This window comes from Cyanistes caeruleus, chromosome 9, assembly GCF_971803275.1.
Source record: "Cyanistes caeruleus chromosome 9, bCyaCae1.hap1.1, whole genome shotgun sequence".
NCBI classification, from domain to species: Eukaryota; Metazoa; Chordata; class Aves; order Passeriformes; family Paridae; genus Cyanistes; species Cyanistes caeruleus.
Genome location: NC_141709.1, coordinates 19,916,791 through 19,935,787, shown reverse-complemented (window position 1 = coordinate 19,935,787; position 18,997 = coordinate 19,916,791). Strand labels below are relative to the sequence as shown.

The following is an 18,997-nucleotide window of genomic DNA, read 5'->3' as shown; positions in this document are numbered from 1 at the left end:
GAAAAGAATTATTTTTAATTAAAAAGCTTAATCCAATCTAAATCAGGATTAACACCAAGAGGCTTTCAATGAGCCAGCTGGCTCTGCTACCAGAGGGAACTTTTTTGTACAAAACCACCTTACTGTACATCACTAGCCTAGACTGTTTCTGTTTTTACCAGGCACAAGGAGCTCCATATCACACTAACATGAAATGAGGTCAAACTCTGGCTTGTATAATTTTGATTTTGCTAATCAATGTCTTCTGCAAAGAGATGTTATAGTAGTGATGTTGATATGCAAGTATTTGAACTATGATTATCACTGTTTCTTATAATGGAGAAGGATTGCATTAGCTGCTAGTTGTGTCACAAATGTTCCATAATGCATGGTTTCAAACTCATACTGAGGATTTCATGTGGGCTTCTCTCATGAAAGTCCAGCTGAACTTCCAGAGTAGGGTCAGGCAGGGTATGTGTTGAGAGGACTTCTTTGTAATGTTCCCTCTATGGACTCCTTGAGTCCACTGGGCCTCTGCTCCTTTGAATCCTCTGAAAGTCAAAGGGGAAGGGCTCCCCTTAAAGCAGGTGATTATTTTATTTGTAAAGGTTCAAACCAGGTTGATGCTGCCTGTATTTTTATTCCTAGTTCTGCCTCATAATAGCTTGGACTTAGGTATGAAGGGGGGAAGGACACAGCAAGAAGAGTTTTCCAGACATAATTAAAAAGTTTTAATTTAGTGTCTGCTGTAATTCTAGTATTTAATTAAAAATAGGGGGGCTTTTGTACTTTCATTTACTTAAAATAGCTTTGATGTTCCTGAAATGTAATTTTTAAGTGTTCTGTATGTTGTTAGAGCTTATCTTTATTCATGCTTATCTTTTTGATCTCCATTGCAGAGGAGGTCTTTAGGCTGCAAACCTTAGATTGGAAAAAAAAGATAAAGCAGTATTTTTTATCTGTGTTGATATTTTATCTACGTGAAATAGCAAATATCTTGATTAACAATTCACATTTTGAGGGAAAAATAAAATTTACTTCTGATTTATGTATAAAGCAGACAGGGTATAGAATTAAATTGAAGTTCTTAAATTAAGCTAAGACCAAGATAAATGGTTTCCATAAAGAAAACAAAAAATATAACTAAGAGCTTATCTAATCAGTATTTTAAAAATGTAATGAAAATTAATTCTGTGATGACTTAACAGCCTCATGCTCATAAAGCACGCAGGCTCATTTCTTTTCTTTAAAACTTTCAAAACTTCTGTTTTACACAAACTCCTATAACAACATTAAGGTTAGAAATCATGTTTATCACTGCTTAATCTATACATAGCCAGTGTCAATTAAGCAAATATCACGCTTTATCTGTTGGTGCTACACAGAGTTCTTGTAGGGTTATTCTTGGTACTCCAACTTCCTAAGATTCCTAGTAAAATATTTAGCTCTTCTACCTTAACCACGTCAGCTGCCGTTCTGATCAGAAGGCAGTGCTGTTTGCTGTCTTCCTTTTTTTGGCTGTTAGACCAGATGGCAATAGCTTGTTTTCCAGATTAGGTTAGTTTAGCCAAGAAGTGTGAAGACAAGCAGGGGTATAAGTGCAATATGTTGCAAATAACAGTATATCTTAGCAATTAGTTTTATTAAACTGATGACGACTTACTAGAATACAGCATTGTCCTTCCGTATAGGTCTTTCAATGATTTTAACAGACACTTTAATGATTCATTTTGCTTTTTTGCTAGTCAATACTCTTTTAAAAAAGTAAATGATTGTATGGCTGCAGAAAGCTCACATAATAATATAGATAACAAATATATATAAATAAGCACCAGTCTCCAGGCTGCCTTACTAAATAGAATCAGACACTCTATATTGATCCTACTTTTTTTCACTATTTGAATTGGATTGTTCTTGAAGGAGTGACATGCATATTTGTATAGTGGAATGCTTGTGACAACTCTGTGTGTAAAAAACAGTTCCATTAACTTATCTTGCTAACATTGCAGACCTGCATTAAGATATTAAAGCACTCTAAATAAGAGCAAACCCTGCTGTTATATACTCGGTTGAGGTTTATTATTTAGAGAACAAATCCCTGGTTTGCAACTTATTTTTCTTTGCTCTTATCATAGTCACAATGCTTCATAACAGTTTACTGACAGTTCCGGTGTTCTGAAATGCCACAAATCTTTTCCTTGTGTGATTACATCCTTCTCTTTACAGCTGTTTACTTGTCCTAACAAAACAAGAAATTGCAAGTGACTGGGAGAAAATAAAGATGAATGGTGACTGTTGCGTTTGCTTTTGTGCTAATTCGTCACTTGAAGTCAACACTTGGGTCATGCAAAACAGATAAGTCTGAAGTTGGAAAGCTCATGGAGCTGCTTGACATATGCTTATTTTAAATATAGTTCTACATCATGGTGCCTAAACATGTTGCTTTTGTAGATTTTTATCTAACTTTATAGTTAGCATTATGTGCAATATTCAGGAGTCATAGCAGTGATGCTGTAATTATAGCTGAAGATGTGTCTTAAGTATGCACCTTTTGTTTTAAAGCATTTACAAATGTTTGAAAGTTTCTTAATAGGTGAAATTATGTCTTCTATTTTTTTCTGTTCTATTGGACGCTATTTTACCAAGTATTTGATATAAGCCATATTATTTCTGGGAACCTTGCTTCTTGGGGTACCTAAAATTTGATTTAAATATGCAATTCATCTGATATCTAACTTCGTGTGGGAGTTTGTCTAGTTTTGCCATTCTTGGGACAATTTGAGATGTAGGCCCTTACCTGTCCTACATATTACTAAGAGACAGGTTGACTTAATGGTACATGCATGGTATTCTTGGTCTTAAATCCATAGTCTTTAATTAAGATATTTTGGTCAATTAAATGCTAGAAGAAAAAGATATAAGGCTGTATGTTAACTATAGTCTTAAGAAAAAAAAAAAAATAAAGCAAGCAAGCAAGTATTTGGTCAGACCCTAATCTCTCTTCCATAACAAAATTAGCAGAAAAATGAGAAATGCAGTCTCTGATGTTCAAACCAGGTTGGATATAGATGTGGGATAGTGATTTCATTGTTAAGAGTAAACCTTTTGTCTTTTAGTTTAAAATCAAAGCCTTAACAGTATTATTCACTAATCAGTATGCTTCTACTTACATGTTCAAAACAAAGTCCTGGCAAAAATGCTGTCTTGAAATAAAGTGACAGATAGCAAATGCCAATGCAACTGTAGTAGGCTTTTTGGAATTGCTTCTTCTAATTTTCAGGCAGCTGCTGCATTAGATTTCAGTTACCGATCTCAGTGCCTACTTGGTTGTCTGTGTTGGGATTTCTTATTTTTTCTTTTAACTAGTTTCAGTGAGCATTTGTTGGAGTTTAAAGTGGAGTTTGAAAACCATTCTCTTCTGTCTGGGCAGTTCTGAAGTGCAGAACAGTCTTTTCCTTCTGTTCTGAAAGTGCATTAACCACTATGAAAGAAAATGTTTTGGCTATATTCGTGATTTCTACTTGGTCACTAAACTACTGGGGTTTATTACAAAATACCTATTGTACCTATTTCTTTTCATACATTACTGGAAAAGAAACAAGCTGGGATAAAATTTCTAAAATTAGTCAATAGAATTTCTTGTTGATAAGGCAACTGAATTCTTAGAAGGGGAAGAAAACGTGGGGGTTTTGACCAGACTGGAAAAGCTAAAAATTACTTTTCTGGTATTATTTTAAGCTTTGTACTCTATTTCCATCCTGGTTTGTGCTTTGCGTGTGATCTTTGCTTGCTATAGGTCAGAACTGGGTTCAGAGCACATATGTGCTAAGGCTGTCCTGAAGGTAAATGTTAAAGGTTTTAGCAGGTATTTCATGGGTTGATTAGGACAGCTAGACTTGCAAATGAGACCAACAGTCTTTTTTGTCTAAAATGTAAATAACTAAAAAACCTTAAGGGTTAAGATGTTTTTAATTAGGAAATTTGTTCTGAACCACACAGATAAATATCTAAGAAAAGAAGAAAGTAAAAGGTCCAAGTTACTCTCTTAACTGGAATAAGTTATGGCTACTGCAAAAGGCAGTTGCAGTGCTTTCCACAAGCGTCATTCCCTGAATGGTATTGTTGTTAACCAAAATTTCTGAAGCTGTGAAGTGATTGGTGGTAGTGTGTGTGAGGGGCTGGGAATGCAACAGGACTTTCTACCCTCTGTCTAAGGGCAATGGGCTGCTGCTGCTTGCATACCAGTGTTCTTGCTGTGTGACTCAAAAAAATTAAACAAAACTGCATTTTTGCTTGTTAGAAATCTCTTTTATTATTATTGCCCACAAATACGTGTTGGTCTTTAATTCATTAAGTTTCTAGAGAACCCATGGTGGTTCTCTAGAAACTCTTTAGTAGGACTTCAAACTAGAGCAGAATATAGTTGTAATTTATAAAGGTCTTTGAAAAAGTTGGTATGTTAATACTGATACCTTGCATAAATTTAACGCAGTTTTTATTAATTCAATCTAAAATTTTCATTCATATTTAATTGGGTAAAGTGACACAAGTCCTCCATGACCATAAATTGTCATAGCACCATTGATTCTTTTTCTTCTCTCCATCCCTGAAGTATCTACATACAGCTGCACTCTGGTTTGTAAGTTGTGTGCTGCTAAACAGCTCCCAGAGAGGCCACGTTTCAGTGACAGATGAAGTCTGTGTGTATATGGTGGGTGTTGAAAATGATTCATTTTCATGAATTTATGAGCTTTGCTACAGAATAATGATTTGGTTTTAAGCTGTTAAGCTGTTTCATTCTTCATCAGAGGAGAAAGGAGTCCATAGTGAGTAGGTTTGCAGTCCTGCTCGGGGTCAGTATTTAGACCAATCATATTAATCGCAGCTTTTGGGCAGGGAAGCAGCTTGAGAGCTGCTCAGTGCCTCAGGCTACCAGCTGCTTGCCTAATTGGCCTGGGAGCACAGTGGAAAGAAAGCTGAGACACCAAGTCACCTGGCTTTGGTGTTGTTCCCAACTCGAAGAAACTTGCTTATTGGTTTAACGTGGCATCCAGTAGTGCAGATAGGCAGCAACAGTTTGCTCAGGGGTGGTGCTATCAAGGCTAGCTGCCCAGTTCCTTCACATCTAGCCAGCATGGCTGAAGTTTGAATCCATGTCTTTTTCTTCTGTAGGGCAACACATGAAGGCTGCTGAGCTAAAATTTATTTTAAGACTGAGTCTTTCTTCATCTGAGTGGGAGCTTTCACAGTGAAGCCTGGCAGGCACATAAGACAAATTGAAGAGAGAGCCTAAATAATATCTGTAGATATGTACAGAAGGAAAAGAGATGTAGAGGACAAAGAACATAGTTTGGGAGAGTAGAGAACTATGCTCTGAATCATTTTTCCAGTTAGTTGAACTTGATTTTGACAGCCAGCAAGGCTCTAAATGTGTCTTTCATCAAGAGTGGTAAGTACTAAGTTAGAGGGTAAAGAAGGATTTCTGATTTTGATAGATTTCTTTGTTCAGAAATCCCAGGAGGTTCTTATGCTTCTGTGAAAAATGTGAGGAATTTGAAATGTTTGGTTTTGTTAATCTTTAAGTTGTTAAAACCCATGACACACTGTTTTCTTTGGGAAGATTTTGTATGCAGTTAACACTTGGATTTGAAGTAAATGCTAATAAGCTTGTTTTACCTAAGACATTTATGTGTTTGAATGTGCAAGGAATGTAGACTGTTGCTTATGATCCCAGTCATTTGTTTCTATAATTATTTGAATATTGTTTATTTGGGTGATTTGTTTCTGTAATTATGTAAATATGGTTCATCTGGGTTTTCAAATATTTTTAGATGTATGGGGTCCACTGCATTTGCTCAGGTGATTTTATTAGTTGAGATCCTTGGCCTGTCCATTTCTCTCCAAGTGTTTCTTGTTAGTAACTTTTGAGCTTGTTGAGAAGCTGCCTTGACTTGAAAGGGCAGTGACCTTGAAATGAAGGCGCAAGGATGAGATGTTGCTATTAATGTTTCTGCTGAAGGAGAAAACTTACTTGCCCTTTATATGTTATTTTCTGGTAGCATGTGGCTGGCAAACCAATTTGTTGTTAGCCATGATATTTTTTGGTTTATTGCTACAATAGGATGGCTCAGGAAATGTAAGTTATGCTAAAAGGCTGAGTTACACAAAGGAGATTTAGAAGAAAATGTAGACAAGAAGGTGAGAAAACAAACTTGTTCTACTGCTTGCAAAGCAGCTACTTCAGCCAGCTAAGGACTTTCTGCAAGTAATTCATCTGTTGATAAATAATCAGTTCAGCAACTGTTATTGGTACTGCCTGTGTACAAAGTGTCCTTGCAGTTGATGAAAGTTTGCTTGCAGGACAACTGCAGATGTTGAACAGAGTTTAGCCCAAGGGTATAGCAATTATATTGTGTATTACAGTGAAATTAAACAAACAATAATAAAAAAGTGTGAGACAGAATATCTTATGCCTTAAAATTATTCTGTATTACAGTTTTATGAAAACCTGTCTTGTATTCAAAGGTATCACTTATTTAAATGCTGCATATCTTTTTAAATGGGTGTAGTTATGTAGAATTTAGAGGGTATGATCTTAACCCTGTCTAAGCATTTGGTTCTTAATAATTTGGCACAGGTGTTTTTCCTACAACAATGAATGCAGTGAAAGCAATGTGACTGTAGGACATTTTTTTTCCACTGGATCTCTGAGAGGAAAGAAATCACCCATCCTGATTTTTAAAGTTTTTTGAAATTATTTTCAGTGAAACAAGTCCAACCTTATGTAGACAGGTTCTTGTAATCAAAGGTATGTTTGCAGGGCTGTCATATAAGGAGATTTTCAGTAAACACAATATATTTAGTAAATACTGCTCCCTGTCTTCCACATGTGAAATATCTTTAAAGCATGCATTGCATTTTCTACCATATTTCTAAAAACATATAACATCATTCATTTTTCAGCCATTATAGGGCTTCTACTTCCAAGATTATTTAAATTTTATAGAAGAGCAAATGATGAAAATGCCCATTAACTCCTTAAATTCTCTAACTTCTGATTACATATGTATCCCAAAGACTAGTCTCAGCATGTTACGATTACTGTACCTTTTCCTCTCTCCAAATAATAAATTAACCTTATAAATAAATAAAATTGATAATGCATCATTTTAAGAATTAAATTGACTTTTCAGTAAGTATCAGAAGAGCTTCCCGATTTCACAGGAAAAACTGCCAACTATTTGTGACTGGGAAAAAAATGTGCACTTTTACAAAACTAGCAGTCTTCATAACTATTACTCATAGACTAGAATGAAATAGGCCTTTAGGATGACTGACCAGGTTAGACACTTCCAGGTGCTTCCTCTGCTTCTCACTTCAACTTCCCTTGCACTTGAGCAGTTTACATCCTTTACTTCATTTCAACTTTTGTTTTTCAACTACTGCAGTTACTTCAAAAAGGTGACTTCAGTGCTTCATCTTAAAGATTAGTTGTTGTTTTAATTTGAAATTTAAAGCCTCTTTTTTTTTTTTTTCCCCCTTAATAGGACTGTCTGTATACTTCAGGCTTGTGAAGGTTCTGCTCCATACCTGAGTTCTTGCTTTCCCCCTCACAGTGGGAAGAAGCTGAAGGTGGTTGGATGCAATAGCCTTTCTGCTAATTGCATCCAATCATGCAGCTTTTATATCTTCTGCATGGTCTTTAAAGTGCCCTTATCACGCTAATTCTTGAATCATCAAGGTTTAAAATACCTCATTAGAGGAATACTTCTCATCAATCCTCTGGCAAATCATGTCTCTCTCTCACAAATGTTTCCCTCTTCCATGTAAAAGAGGAAGCTCTGTGCCAGCCTCATCAGCCCTGGGGTTCTGAGCAGCTATGATTCAAATCTAGCTTAGATCTACTACTCTGGTGTAGAAAATGCCAATTAAATTTGTTTAATTTCAGCCTCTCTAGGTGGTATTCAGTATCTATGTAGCCTTGTGCAGCCACATGGTTAACTATATTTCCTACCAAATACTTCCTCTAATCTATTACTGGCAGAAAGGGGAGAGTTGCCAGCCCCATTTTTTTGTAGCCATCTTCAGAGAGATGAAACCTGAGTCTGTTGCCTCTTCTCTTTCCAAAATAGGACGTTTGCCAGCATTGATGGGAGAGGTAGCAAATGAGAAAGGAAGGAGCAAAAACTGTGACTGATGTAGTGGGGAGCAACAGATGTCATGTGGAAAATTGAGATGTACTCAATAAGCATTTCCTACAAACATTTTCATACTGATGTAACTTAGTTATGGGGTGTGAGATATGAGCATATGAGAGAGTGAGTGAGTTTAAGCTTTGAAGCATTTCAGACAGATGGAAGTTTGTGGTTTAAGACAATTTACGTGGAATTAAAGGGTAGGCTATTCACAGTTTGTTGATTCTGCTTTAAAGTGATTCTGTGTTATAATTAAAGAGATTTGGTGAAAGAGAATAGAAGGAACTGGGCTAAAGAATCGAGGGAAGTAAAGGTCAAGAGCTGCTGCTGCTGTTACAAGCGTGTTGTACATAAAGAGCTATACCCTGTAAAAGAACGTAATACAGAGAAATACAGGTTACTCTTGTGATATCAACTTCAGCTTACACTGTTGACAAATGCAGATTTATTTGAATACATTATTAAAAGCAGTATCACCATAAATGAATGAGAAAAAGTGCTTTGATATCTGTACTACAAATTGTATTAATGTACATACTTATCAGGATCAGAAAAAAACCTGAACCTCAGTCAGCACAGGGTATTTGATAATCTGCAGCATAAAAAAAAAAAAAATGCTGTAATACTGTGAGTTTTGTTTTCCAAATAATCTTTTAGCACTTGAAGCAATGTTCAGTTACTCTGAGTATTGCCCTTTGTATAATAGGAAAGATGGGTTATTTGCAAAGTACTCACTCTGCTAAAATGTGTTGTTCAGAGCTTGCCTTCCCATGTTTCTTTCTTTTTGATGTATTTCATTACTCAGAGATCACTCACCTTAATGTTACCTGTTTTGTAGGCACCTCTTGCTTCTATTCTTATCAAACTTAAAATTAATAAAAGTAATTGAATTTTTGCAGAGCCATTTATTGTAATGCTTTACTCTTGGGGCTTGTATCAATTGAAATAAAAACCCAGTGGTTTCATCTGAATGACAGTGCTTCTGCACAGTCACTTGACTGTGGTCTCTGGTGTTAGTATTTCTACTATTTCCAGAAGACTCATATTCTTAAAATTGTTTGATTTATTTCTTCTATTATAATTTTTAACTAGGGGTATTGTAGAAGTTATGTGGGATATTTCAGGGATGTCACCATTTTCATAGTGCATTAGAGACTTAACTATAGAGACATTTACTCTGAAGACAGTGACATCAGTGTGAGTCAGAGTATGGTCTGTGTTCCCTAAGCACATTGTTTTCTAGGCTTTGTGTTCTGTGTTGGACTGTCTTCCATTCATTTTTATTGATGAAGTTTTGTTCAGATATGTCAGAAATGCATAGTACAGCAGGTGTTTCCTTTATTGCTGAGGAGTTACTGCTTTTCACCAGATTGTGTTCTCAGGTTTGAACTTTAGAATTGTTGACAGTTACATTGAAATTTTATATTTTTCTTCCTAACAGAAAGGGCTATTGCAAGGCATGAAGTCAGAGAAATAGAGCAGCGTCATACAGTAGATGGTCCCCGACAAGATGTGACACTGGATGAAGAAGATGATGTGGTAATTATTTATAACAGAGTACCCAAGACTGCCAGCACATCCTTCACAAATATTGCCTATGATCTCTGTGCGAAGAACAAATACCATGTTCTACATATCAATACAACCAAAAATAATCCTGTTATGTCTCTGCAAGATCAGGTAAGCTGTTGAATTTGGGATGTCTTTATGAAATGAGGGAATAGCACAGAAAAAAAAGTTTGCTATTGTAAACTTGGGTGATCTGATGTATTTGGCTTTTTTGTCACATTTTCCAATATGAATGAAATCTAATGTTTTCATATTTTCTTCATAGAGAATTAATATTATTTCTTAATAGCTTTAGGTTTTTGCTTGGCTACTGGAGGTGGTAAGTGTCTGTTTATTGGACAAAAACAAAGCTAATGAGGGGCATGACTGGGGTGGAAATGACCTTTGTTGTTATAGCTCTTTTGGCTGTGTAATACAACTTGCCTGTCATCTCCATCTGCAGTGAATGCAGTCTTAGGCAATTTGCTCTCTGAGTAGTGCAGGCACTGTGCCATGCTGTCAGGTCTAGACTTCTGTCTTTGGTACTGGGGCTGGTCAGGTCTCACAGGTGATAAAAAACATACAGAAAAGTGCCTGTAAATAGTTTGCACTGTGAAGTACAGGTCACTTTGCATCCATTAAAAGTTCTTACTAAAATCACTGTAGTACCGGACTAGAAATTATCATAGATACTGTATTTAAAAAGAGTATTTTAAGAAGATGATGAGGGTTCAGTGCATCATCGGAAGATGATGAGGGTTCAGTCCTTTTTGTTAGGCTGGGCTGAGGAAGCATGTTTATTGGTTTATTTTCATTAATATTTCCTTGTCTATCATGAGTGCTCTTGCAGAGAATCCAGGTTAGAGATCTGAAACATCACTGTCATCATCCCTGCCTGTAAAACAAATGTTTCCGAACTCTGTACTGCCGGTTGTATGCTGATCACTTAAGCTGATACGCAGCAGAGGCAGGAGCTGCTCTGCATTGCAGCATGTCAGCACTGAGCCTTCCAGCTCCTCTAAGTGCATGTCTGCAGGCCGAAAGCAGCTCAGCACAGCTGGACTGGGGCAGGGGGAAAGCAGATGCTGAAGGCCCTCCACTTCCAGTTCTGTATGTGGGAGAAAGGCTGAGGTAGGGATCTCTGTGCAGTGGAAATAATGGACTTGAGTGATATTGGAATCTGTTTTGTGATAGTGGGGTTGTGTTACTGTTGAGTATTTCCTCTTGTAAAATTGCTTCCTACGTATGAAGGTGATACTGTCATATATGATTACTGTGATTATCAAGTCTGGTAGACTGTCACTGTGTAGAACAAGTACTAAAGACCAGTGCACTAAGAGCAGAGTGATTTTTCAAAAGATTTAATAAGCCTGTGTCTGTTGATTAAAAATCATGCTCAAGTCAGTCATACCTAGGCTGCACTTCAGAAACAAATTTGGCTTCTGTCAAGTTGTGTCTTGAAATGGAGGTCTGTCCTAAAGGATAGGAGGGCTAGTCATTAAATAGATATAAATTAAACACAGGCTATCTTAAATTCCTACTTCTGTTTGAACTTAAATAAAATTTGTCCTTTGCTGGCTTTGTTTTATAGCAGAGAAACTCTTCATCTTCTCTCTAATAATAATGTATTGAAAAATGAAAATCTGTCTGTGCTGAGCATGTACACAATACTGTCAGTCCTACCTTCATTTGATACCATGCTCTTGTCCAAAGTGGTAAATTATGTAGTTTATTAGACATTTGATACTGTTCTTCCTTGGTGGCCATTAACTGGGACATGCTGACAGTGAAGAACTTACATATTGCACAGTTGTTCAAAGATGCACAAATAATTATTCATCTTTAATACATGGAGATAACAACTTGCCACTGTAAGTCACTGTGCGTAATTCTAGAGATGGCAGAGGTGCTGAGTGGTAGCTGATGATGTTTACTCTGTGTGGGCTTGGATTAGTATGACACATTCATATGCCACCTTCACCAGTATAGCTTATTTGGGTGCGTTAGGTGTATATGTGCCAGTAGTAAAATACATAAACATATAATAGAGACAAAATTTTTCTGTTAGTGACACTGTTAGTTAAAGCAGATCTCCCTAAGCAAGGTGAAGATTGCCTCAGGCCTGACAAGTTTGTAAATTAGTGAGTGTTCTTTTGTGCAGTTTTTCTGCTGTACTTTTTACAAACTACTGTAGTTCTGTAACAGATTTTAAGTTCTCTGTCCATATGTGAAACCTTTACTTCTTGAATGCAATATGAAAAAAATGATATTTAAAATCCACTCCAAATATAGTATGTATCTGATTTGAGATAATCTGGTAAGAATTCCTAACACACATTCTAGTTTCAGGTTTAACTTCTCCCAGTAGCCCTCCTTTCCTTTGCAGCATCTCTGGCAGCAGGATCCTGGGAGCTGCCCCTCTTTCCCCAGGTGTGGCCTTTTCTTTGCAGCAAACTGAGTGCCATGTTTGCCTATATTGCATTCTGGCCTGTGTAGTCTGTAGTAGAAACACTTGCTTTTCGTAATCAAGTCAGAGTAGTTGTTTGGTTGAGTTTTATTTGTTGGTTGCATGTTTCAGCAGTGACAATTTGTCCATCCAAGAATGCCTGTGGCTATCAGGATGGCATACCAACCACACAAACTTCATTGGTTTTGTTACATGGTGAAGTTGTCATCTAAAACATTTTAAATTAAATGACTGTTCTGCATTGCAGCATGTATTCTAGATATGTTATTTAAAAAGTGGGTGTGAGGAACATTCTCTGTACTGTTATGAATGCTACAATTATCCAGTGTTTCAATCCCTCAGCTTGCTGTTTTCTGATTCTGGGGTTTTTTTCTCCTTCAGTTTCTCTCTCGATTTTTCTCAAAAGAGCAGCATGAAAATACATTATCTTGCTTTCAAGTACATTCTAAAACGGTTGCTCAGAGGACAGTACATAGTGGCTTTAGTGGTACTTACTTCCTCTGCTAGTGCAAGTTTCCATGTATGTCAGAAGTGGAACGAGTGAAAAGGCTGCAGCAGCTCTGTTATGAGTGCTGCATGTGTGCCAATTGAATTTTTCCTTCTGAGAAAGGACTATTAGTGCAAGGCAGGTATCCTGGCTGTTCTGTGGCTGAACTGGTGAATTCAATCTTTTCACCATCTCACAAAATTTCTTCTCAACTGTCCTTGCCTTGAGCTTGCCTTGTGGTTGTTCGTGGTATGCAGCCAAAGGCATGCTGGTTGCCTGTTTCCAGCATTCCTGACCCTCTGATTCAGAGCTAACTCAGACACACTCATGCACACTCAAAGTCTTGCACACTAACACATGCACACAGACACACTCACACTGAGAAGTACAGTCATGCACACACTCATGCCATCAGATACACTCAGACACACAATCACACTCACACAGGCTCTTGCACACACGCATGTGTGAGGGTGTGTGTGACTGTGAGTGAGTGTGCATGAGCTCATGTGAGTGTGTGTGGTCAGACTGCAGAGAAGAGGGACTGATGGTTGCAGTTAATGGACAGAGATAAGAACTTAGAGCATCACTTAGTTTGCACACATGGCTTTTTCTCAGACCAGGTATGCTGGTTGGGTTTTTCCTCCTTTTGGCTCACTGGGACTTGTTTTAAATTCCTACTGTCCTAGAAACTGAATGTGTTTAACTTACCTTTCAGGACATCTTATGCCCCTAGAGTGCGTTTGATCTGGCTTTTTAATTCAGTGAACCTCAGCTGATTTCCCACTTACTAAAGGCTGTGAAGCAACTTTGTAGCTGATTATATAAAAGCACCATGAAACAACTTCACAGGAATTCCATTCACATCTATCTGAACTTCTAAAGTCACCTCAAATTTTATTCGATTGGGCACAGATGGAGAAGCTTTCTCTGTCTCTTGAAAGCTCCAGTATCTGCTAAGCCCTGAAAAGAAAGGTGAAATTGATCATATTTAACAGTATGAAGCAGGGAGCAATATTCATCTCTGACCTAAAATGTGTGAATCCAGACTCATTAGGTTGCCTGTGACCTGGAACAACTCTGGCTTTTGGAATGCTGCAAACTGTGGGAGAAAAAAAAAAAATCTCTTACCTGCAGGCTAGATACAGGTGTTAAAAACTATAGTTCTCAGGGGCTTAGCATGTTGCAGGTGCATCTTAAGACAGATGTGTGTTGTAAAACCTTCCTAGCCTTCTCTTACCTTCTCTGGTGTTAGAGGCTAGACTATCCATCCTATGTTTTTAAAAATTATTTCCACAGCAGACAGCAACACAGTAAGACAAAGGCAATAAAAGATTTTTCTAACTTACTGAAAAATCTATGATTTGATGCCAGATGCTGGCATGGGCATCTAAAACAAAAACCTTGGGATTTTGTACTTAACATTACCTTATGTCTAGTCCTAGTCTGTTAGAAATTGAAATCTAGATAATGTGAGATTCCAAAAAGCTCGTTCATGGAAACATAAATGTACACTTTAATATGTTGGCTGCACTGCACAGCCGAAATAGCATAACTGGTTTACTTGCAGAGTTGTATCAACCAACCATGACATTTGGGGTTTGTGGGTGAAGGAATGAAAGGTGATTTATATTTTGTATTTAGGAAATACCTTTGCCAGGTAGAGAAATATTTATAGCTAAGGCTCTACACAGAAAATATCTGGTCATTAACCTTGAAAAGATGCAGTTAATGGAAGTGTGGTTTATTTCAGTAGCAGTTAAGGTAGTTCAACTTCAAAGTCCCATATTATCAGTTTGTGCTATGGACAAAATCAGACAGAAAGCCAATGCAGTTTATGAAACACCGTTGTGTAACATTGTGCAGTGCTTTTCAGCTCAATTTCCCACCATTTTCATGTGCAATATATGCTTTAAATTTTGTAATGCACAGACTGTGAAACTTGTACACTGAAAAAATTAATGTTGCCGGTTACTAAAAGGTAATTTAAATTTCTGTTATCTGAGAGTCCAAGAGGCAGTGTTTAAAGAAATAATTACAGGTTAGCAACCTCTTAAATTGTAGACCATAAGTTTTGCACAACTGAAGAATCAGCAGGCCAGTCTCACCTCTTAAAATCTTCAACTGGTAAATATTATGCTTCAGGACACTTTCGATCCACTTGACCTTACAGAATATTAGTTCGTGTTGTCTTGAGCTCTCAAACTTTTTTGTCTCTCTTGTCTCACTTCAGAATCTTTGTGGTTATCTGTTTCTCTGTATAACAGAAAAGATATTGCAGATGTGTGAAGAACACTATCTTTTAATTCACAGCCTCAGAAATGGGATATCTTTGTCAGACAGCTCAGGCAGTACAAATTTATCATCTTCTCGTTATTATCCAATTCACTAGTTTTGAAATAACTTTCAGTTACATGCTTTGATGTTAAAATATTCTGTTCATCTAGTAAAGCCAAGCTCTATCAGGATTTGCATGTCCCACTTAATTTGATCATGCTCTCTGGTTTGGGGCATGTGTCTTATTTTGTTCTTTGAAATGTAAAGCTATTCCTATTTTTGTGAAGTTTGCCAATAACTGCTCTATCAGCTCTCATTCAAGGGCTACTTCATGCTTTAGCATGGAAGTTTCACTGAAATGTTAGGCTTAAGATGACTATTCAAAATAGCAAACTATAGATCTGATTTACATTACATGCATTTATAGCATTTCTGGATTACTTGTGCATTGCATTTTGGGATGGAGGAGCAAATGAACCATCAGATTAATTTCATACATCCCAGTAAAAGAGGTCTAAGAACATGCTGTAAATCTGGTACACTTTTATTTGAGGGACTGAATATGGAGCATTGACAATGCCATCAATGTACTTGCATTTCTACGGAGAGACTCCTACGTTCCTTTACAATTACAAATAAAATGGACTGACAAAAATATAAATGTTTGTCTTGATGTTTTTGTGGTAGCTTTCCTTGAACTGTCCTTCTGATTTCTGTATTCTGCTTTTGTTTAGTTTCTGATCATTAAATTTGATGATCTAAAATCGGTCATCTTTATGCTGCAGGAAAGTCTATTTTAGGTGGCACAAATTTTTTGATAATATTCAAAATAGACTTTTTTATCTAACTCATTATATGACTAAAAGCCAGGAAACCCCGTGTATGGAGAAATGTGCTGAGCCGTACAGAAACACTTTTTGTTGCCCACTTTCACAGGTCCGATTTGTGAAGAATGTGACTTCCTGGAAGGAGATGAAGCCAGGATTTTACCATGGCCATATATCGTACCTGGACTTCGCCAAGTACGTTCCCGCGGCGGTACCTGCGGCTGGGCTCCGGCCGGGCTGCCGGCGCCCTCTAGCGCCCGGAGCCCGGCACCTGCAGCTTGCTCAGAGCCGCCCGCTGGCCTTCCCCCACGGCCGGCGTTTGGGCTTGGTCGTCTCATTTCTCTTGTTCTCTTGCATGATAAAATGTAGCCGAGTCTCACTTAAAAAAAAAAAAAAGGTGATATACTGGGATTGGTAATCCTTGTCTAAATTCCAAGCTTGTTTTGCTGAAAATCATGTCTTTCCTCTGAAACACTGGCAGCTCTGTTTTAGGATTGGCTTCCCATTTGGGGAAGTTTAACATACTTAGTCTCAAAAATACTTCATATAGAGAGTAACACCACCTGCCTCTTAATTTATTTAATTCTTCTCTACCTTAGTATCCCTTTGTACTTTATCAAAAATATGAAAAGTTATATTTTGAAGTAGTTTTCTGGTCTATAATAGTTTGACTTGCTAGAAAAAGCATTGAAGTAATTCTTGTGGAGTTAAATGCTGCTACTTCTAAAATTAAATAAAATATCATCAAAATCCTTCCATTGATTTCAAAGGTTCAGGATCATATCTTTATTCCCACTTTCATATGTTTCTTTTCTTGTCTTATTTTTGCTTCTGGATCTAAAGCTGTGATCCTCAGTAGCTCAGTCTTAGGAAACCTCCCCTTGAACTGACAAGTCAGTTTTGCTTAAGATGCTTACTAGGCAGTGCTTCATCTTGCACTTGGAGCATGTGGAAGATGATTTAAAATTGGAAGTGGAATTTTCAGATCTCAGTGCATTTGACTGTACAAATGATAGTTACCGCTACTTTTACCTCTTGCTGACTCACTCTGCATTTTTGTTTCTGTGCATTGAAGTATTTATTTAAATTCTTTTTTTGTATGTAATAATTCCTTTTGTTTAGTCGTTCTGTTTAATTTCTCATTCTGTCATGTACACATGATTTTTAATTTGAACTTTTTATTACAAAGAATGAGATGGGGAAGCAAGGCTTGTGCAGATTCCCAATACAGTACATTATCAGAAAAGGCTAAAAGCTACAGTAGTAGCTGAAAACGACTAGTGGCACCAGGTTTACAAAAAGTAACAGGCAAAAGAAGTTACTTACAGATCAGTCAATCAAATAAAATATATCAAAATCCATTAGGTTTTTTTTTCTGCCTTTTTAAAATTAAAATTCTTCAACATTAATAAATGCTTGAACTGAGTAACAGCTTTCTGGTGCACCAAAGCTGAATGTCATTTTATACATTAGTTCATAAAGCTGAAAACATTTTCAGATACTGGAACTCCCAGAATTAAAATATTTTACATCTAGAAAGCATCTAAGCAATTTCACAGATTTCTTTCATCTGCATCTTCCTTCCGGGACTGTGTTATCCTTGTCTTTGTTGTTTGTTATCCTTTCACCTGAGTGATTTTTTTTTTTCCCTACAACAGCTTGCTTTCTCATACTTTGGGTTTTCATTATTAAAATAATATCTTGAATACGCTGGTTGTGCTTGGCAAGGCCCACACCTTTAAGGCTGTGAGGTATGTTCTTGTAATGAACATTCTTGTAGTTAAATGTAAAATATTTCAGAAGAGTCAATGCTTCTATATACATAGACATCAGACTTAGGTCCACTGTCAAATATCAGAAGTACCTCTTAAAATATGCTGAAAATTAAAGTACCATATTCCATTGATAACTCAGAGTATTGAGGACAGGTTATTGTAATCCATCCATGTAGAAATTATGGTAATAAAACTTTAAATTTTTTCCCTTTACTTTTTGTCTTTTAAAATTTCTTATCCATTCTTTTTCCCTATTTTCTCTGGTAAATAGTTGGGAAAAAAGTTCTTTGACAATGCAATTGCCAATTCATTATCATTATTAATAAAGTTACAGTAATAACTTATGTTACTAGTAGGTTTATGTTACTGTAACTGAAACTAATTCTGCAAGCTGGTGTGCAAATGCAGGTGATTGTACAATCCAGCACAAGCATTTCTTGTAAATGAAAATGTAATTTTCATTTAACTCGCAGATATGTGCTATTCATTGGTTGAGTATGCTGCTGTATGGAAATGGTTTGTTACAAAAGGGTTTGTTACAGCTTCCTCAGCATTTGCAGTCATCTGTGGAAGGGGACACGTGCATGTCTCATGCATTTCAGTGGACCTTAAAGAGGGTGTAGTTCGAGGCATGGACTTCACATCAGAATGGTTGAAACATTCACACCCTCTACACTGCAGGCTCTGGGAAGTCAGAGCTGGCATGCAGACAGATGTCAGCAGTTTGGCCTTTGAGTGCTTCAGTCTGACTCATTGGTACTCTACTGGCAGCATTGGAGAATCAATTGCTCTTTCTGTTGCCTTTAACAATTTCTCTGTCTGTAGTGCTGGTTTTTGGCAAAAGCAATGCCTGTTAATTGGTTTTTTTCCTAACTTCCTCCTTTCTGCTGCTTTTGCTAAATTTCTGTTCTTCAGCTTTTCAACTTAATGTTCCTCATATGCATAGTATCTGGTTGTAAAATGTACCCCTTTAAAAATCATAGTACTGCATCTTAAAACTATGAGTGCTCTGTTTTAGCCAAGCTAGGAGGCATGAATGGCCCTCTTTCGATGCAGAACGCTTTCCCAGTTTGCAAAGGAACAGAAGAGATCTTTTTTTCCCAGCTTCTAGCTTTACTTCAGGGCACTTGACACACTTGCAATTTCCATTGTGATATAAACTCTTTAATATTTGGATACCATAATTATTTGCCACAGCACTTCTCAAATGGAAAAGAAAACTGAGAAATGTATTGTAAAAGCTGACTTAAACATAGATGGTTTTGAAATGTAGCATTTGCACAAAACAGTTTGGTGGTTTTAAATTTTTCTCCTGTGTCACATGAGCTAACCACCTCATTTCATCAGGCTTCTGTTTGTACTGGAGTACATCAAAATTTGCGAAGGGTAAATGTCTAAGGGAAAATTTAATATCTTTCAATAGAGAAGTTAATATGGTTATA

At 36.9% G+C, this 18,997-nt stretch overlaps 1 protein-coding gene across 3 annotated transcripts in view; it reads left to right on the top strand.

Moving 5' to 3' along the window:
• HS2ST1 (heparan sulfate 2-O-sulfotransferase 1) overlaps window positions 1-18,997 on the top strand; it is an 81,714-nt gene that overhangs the window by 50,317 nt on the left and 12,400 nt on the right. For all 3 annotated transcript variants that reach the window (XM_086841538.1, XM_086841539.1, XM_086841540.1), the window contains 2 exons: window positions 9,616-9,854; window positions 15,890-15,975. In XM_086841538.1, the coding sequence (XP_086697664.1) occupies window positions 9,616-9,854; window positions 15,890-15,975 (325 nt within the window). The remainder of the gene's footprint in view (window positions 1-9,615; window positions 9,855-15,889; window positions 15,976-18,997) is intronic.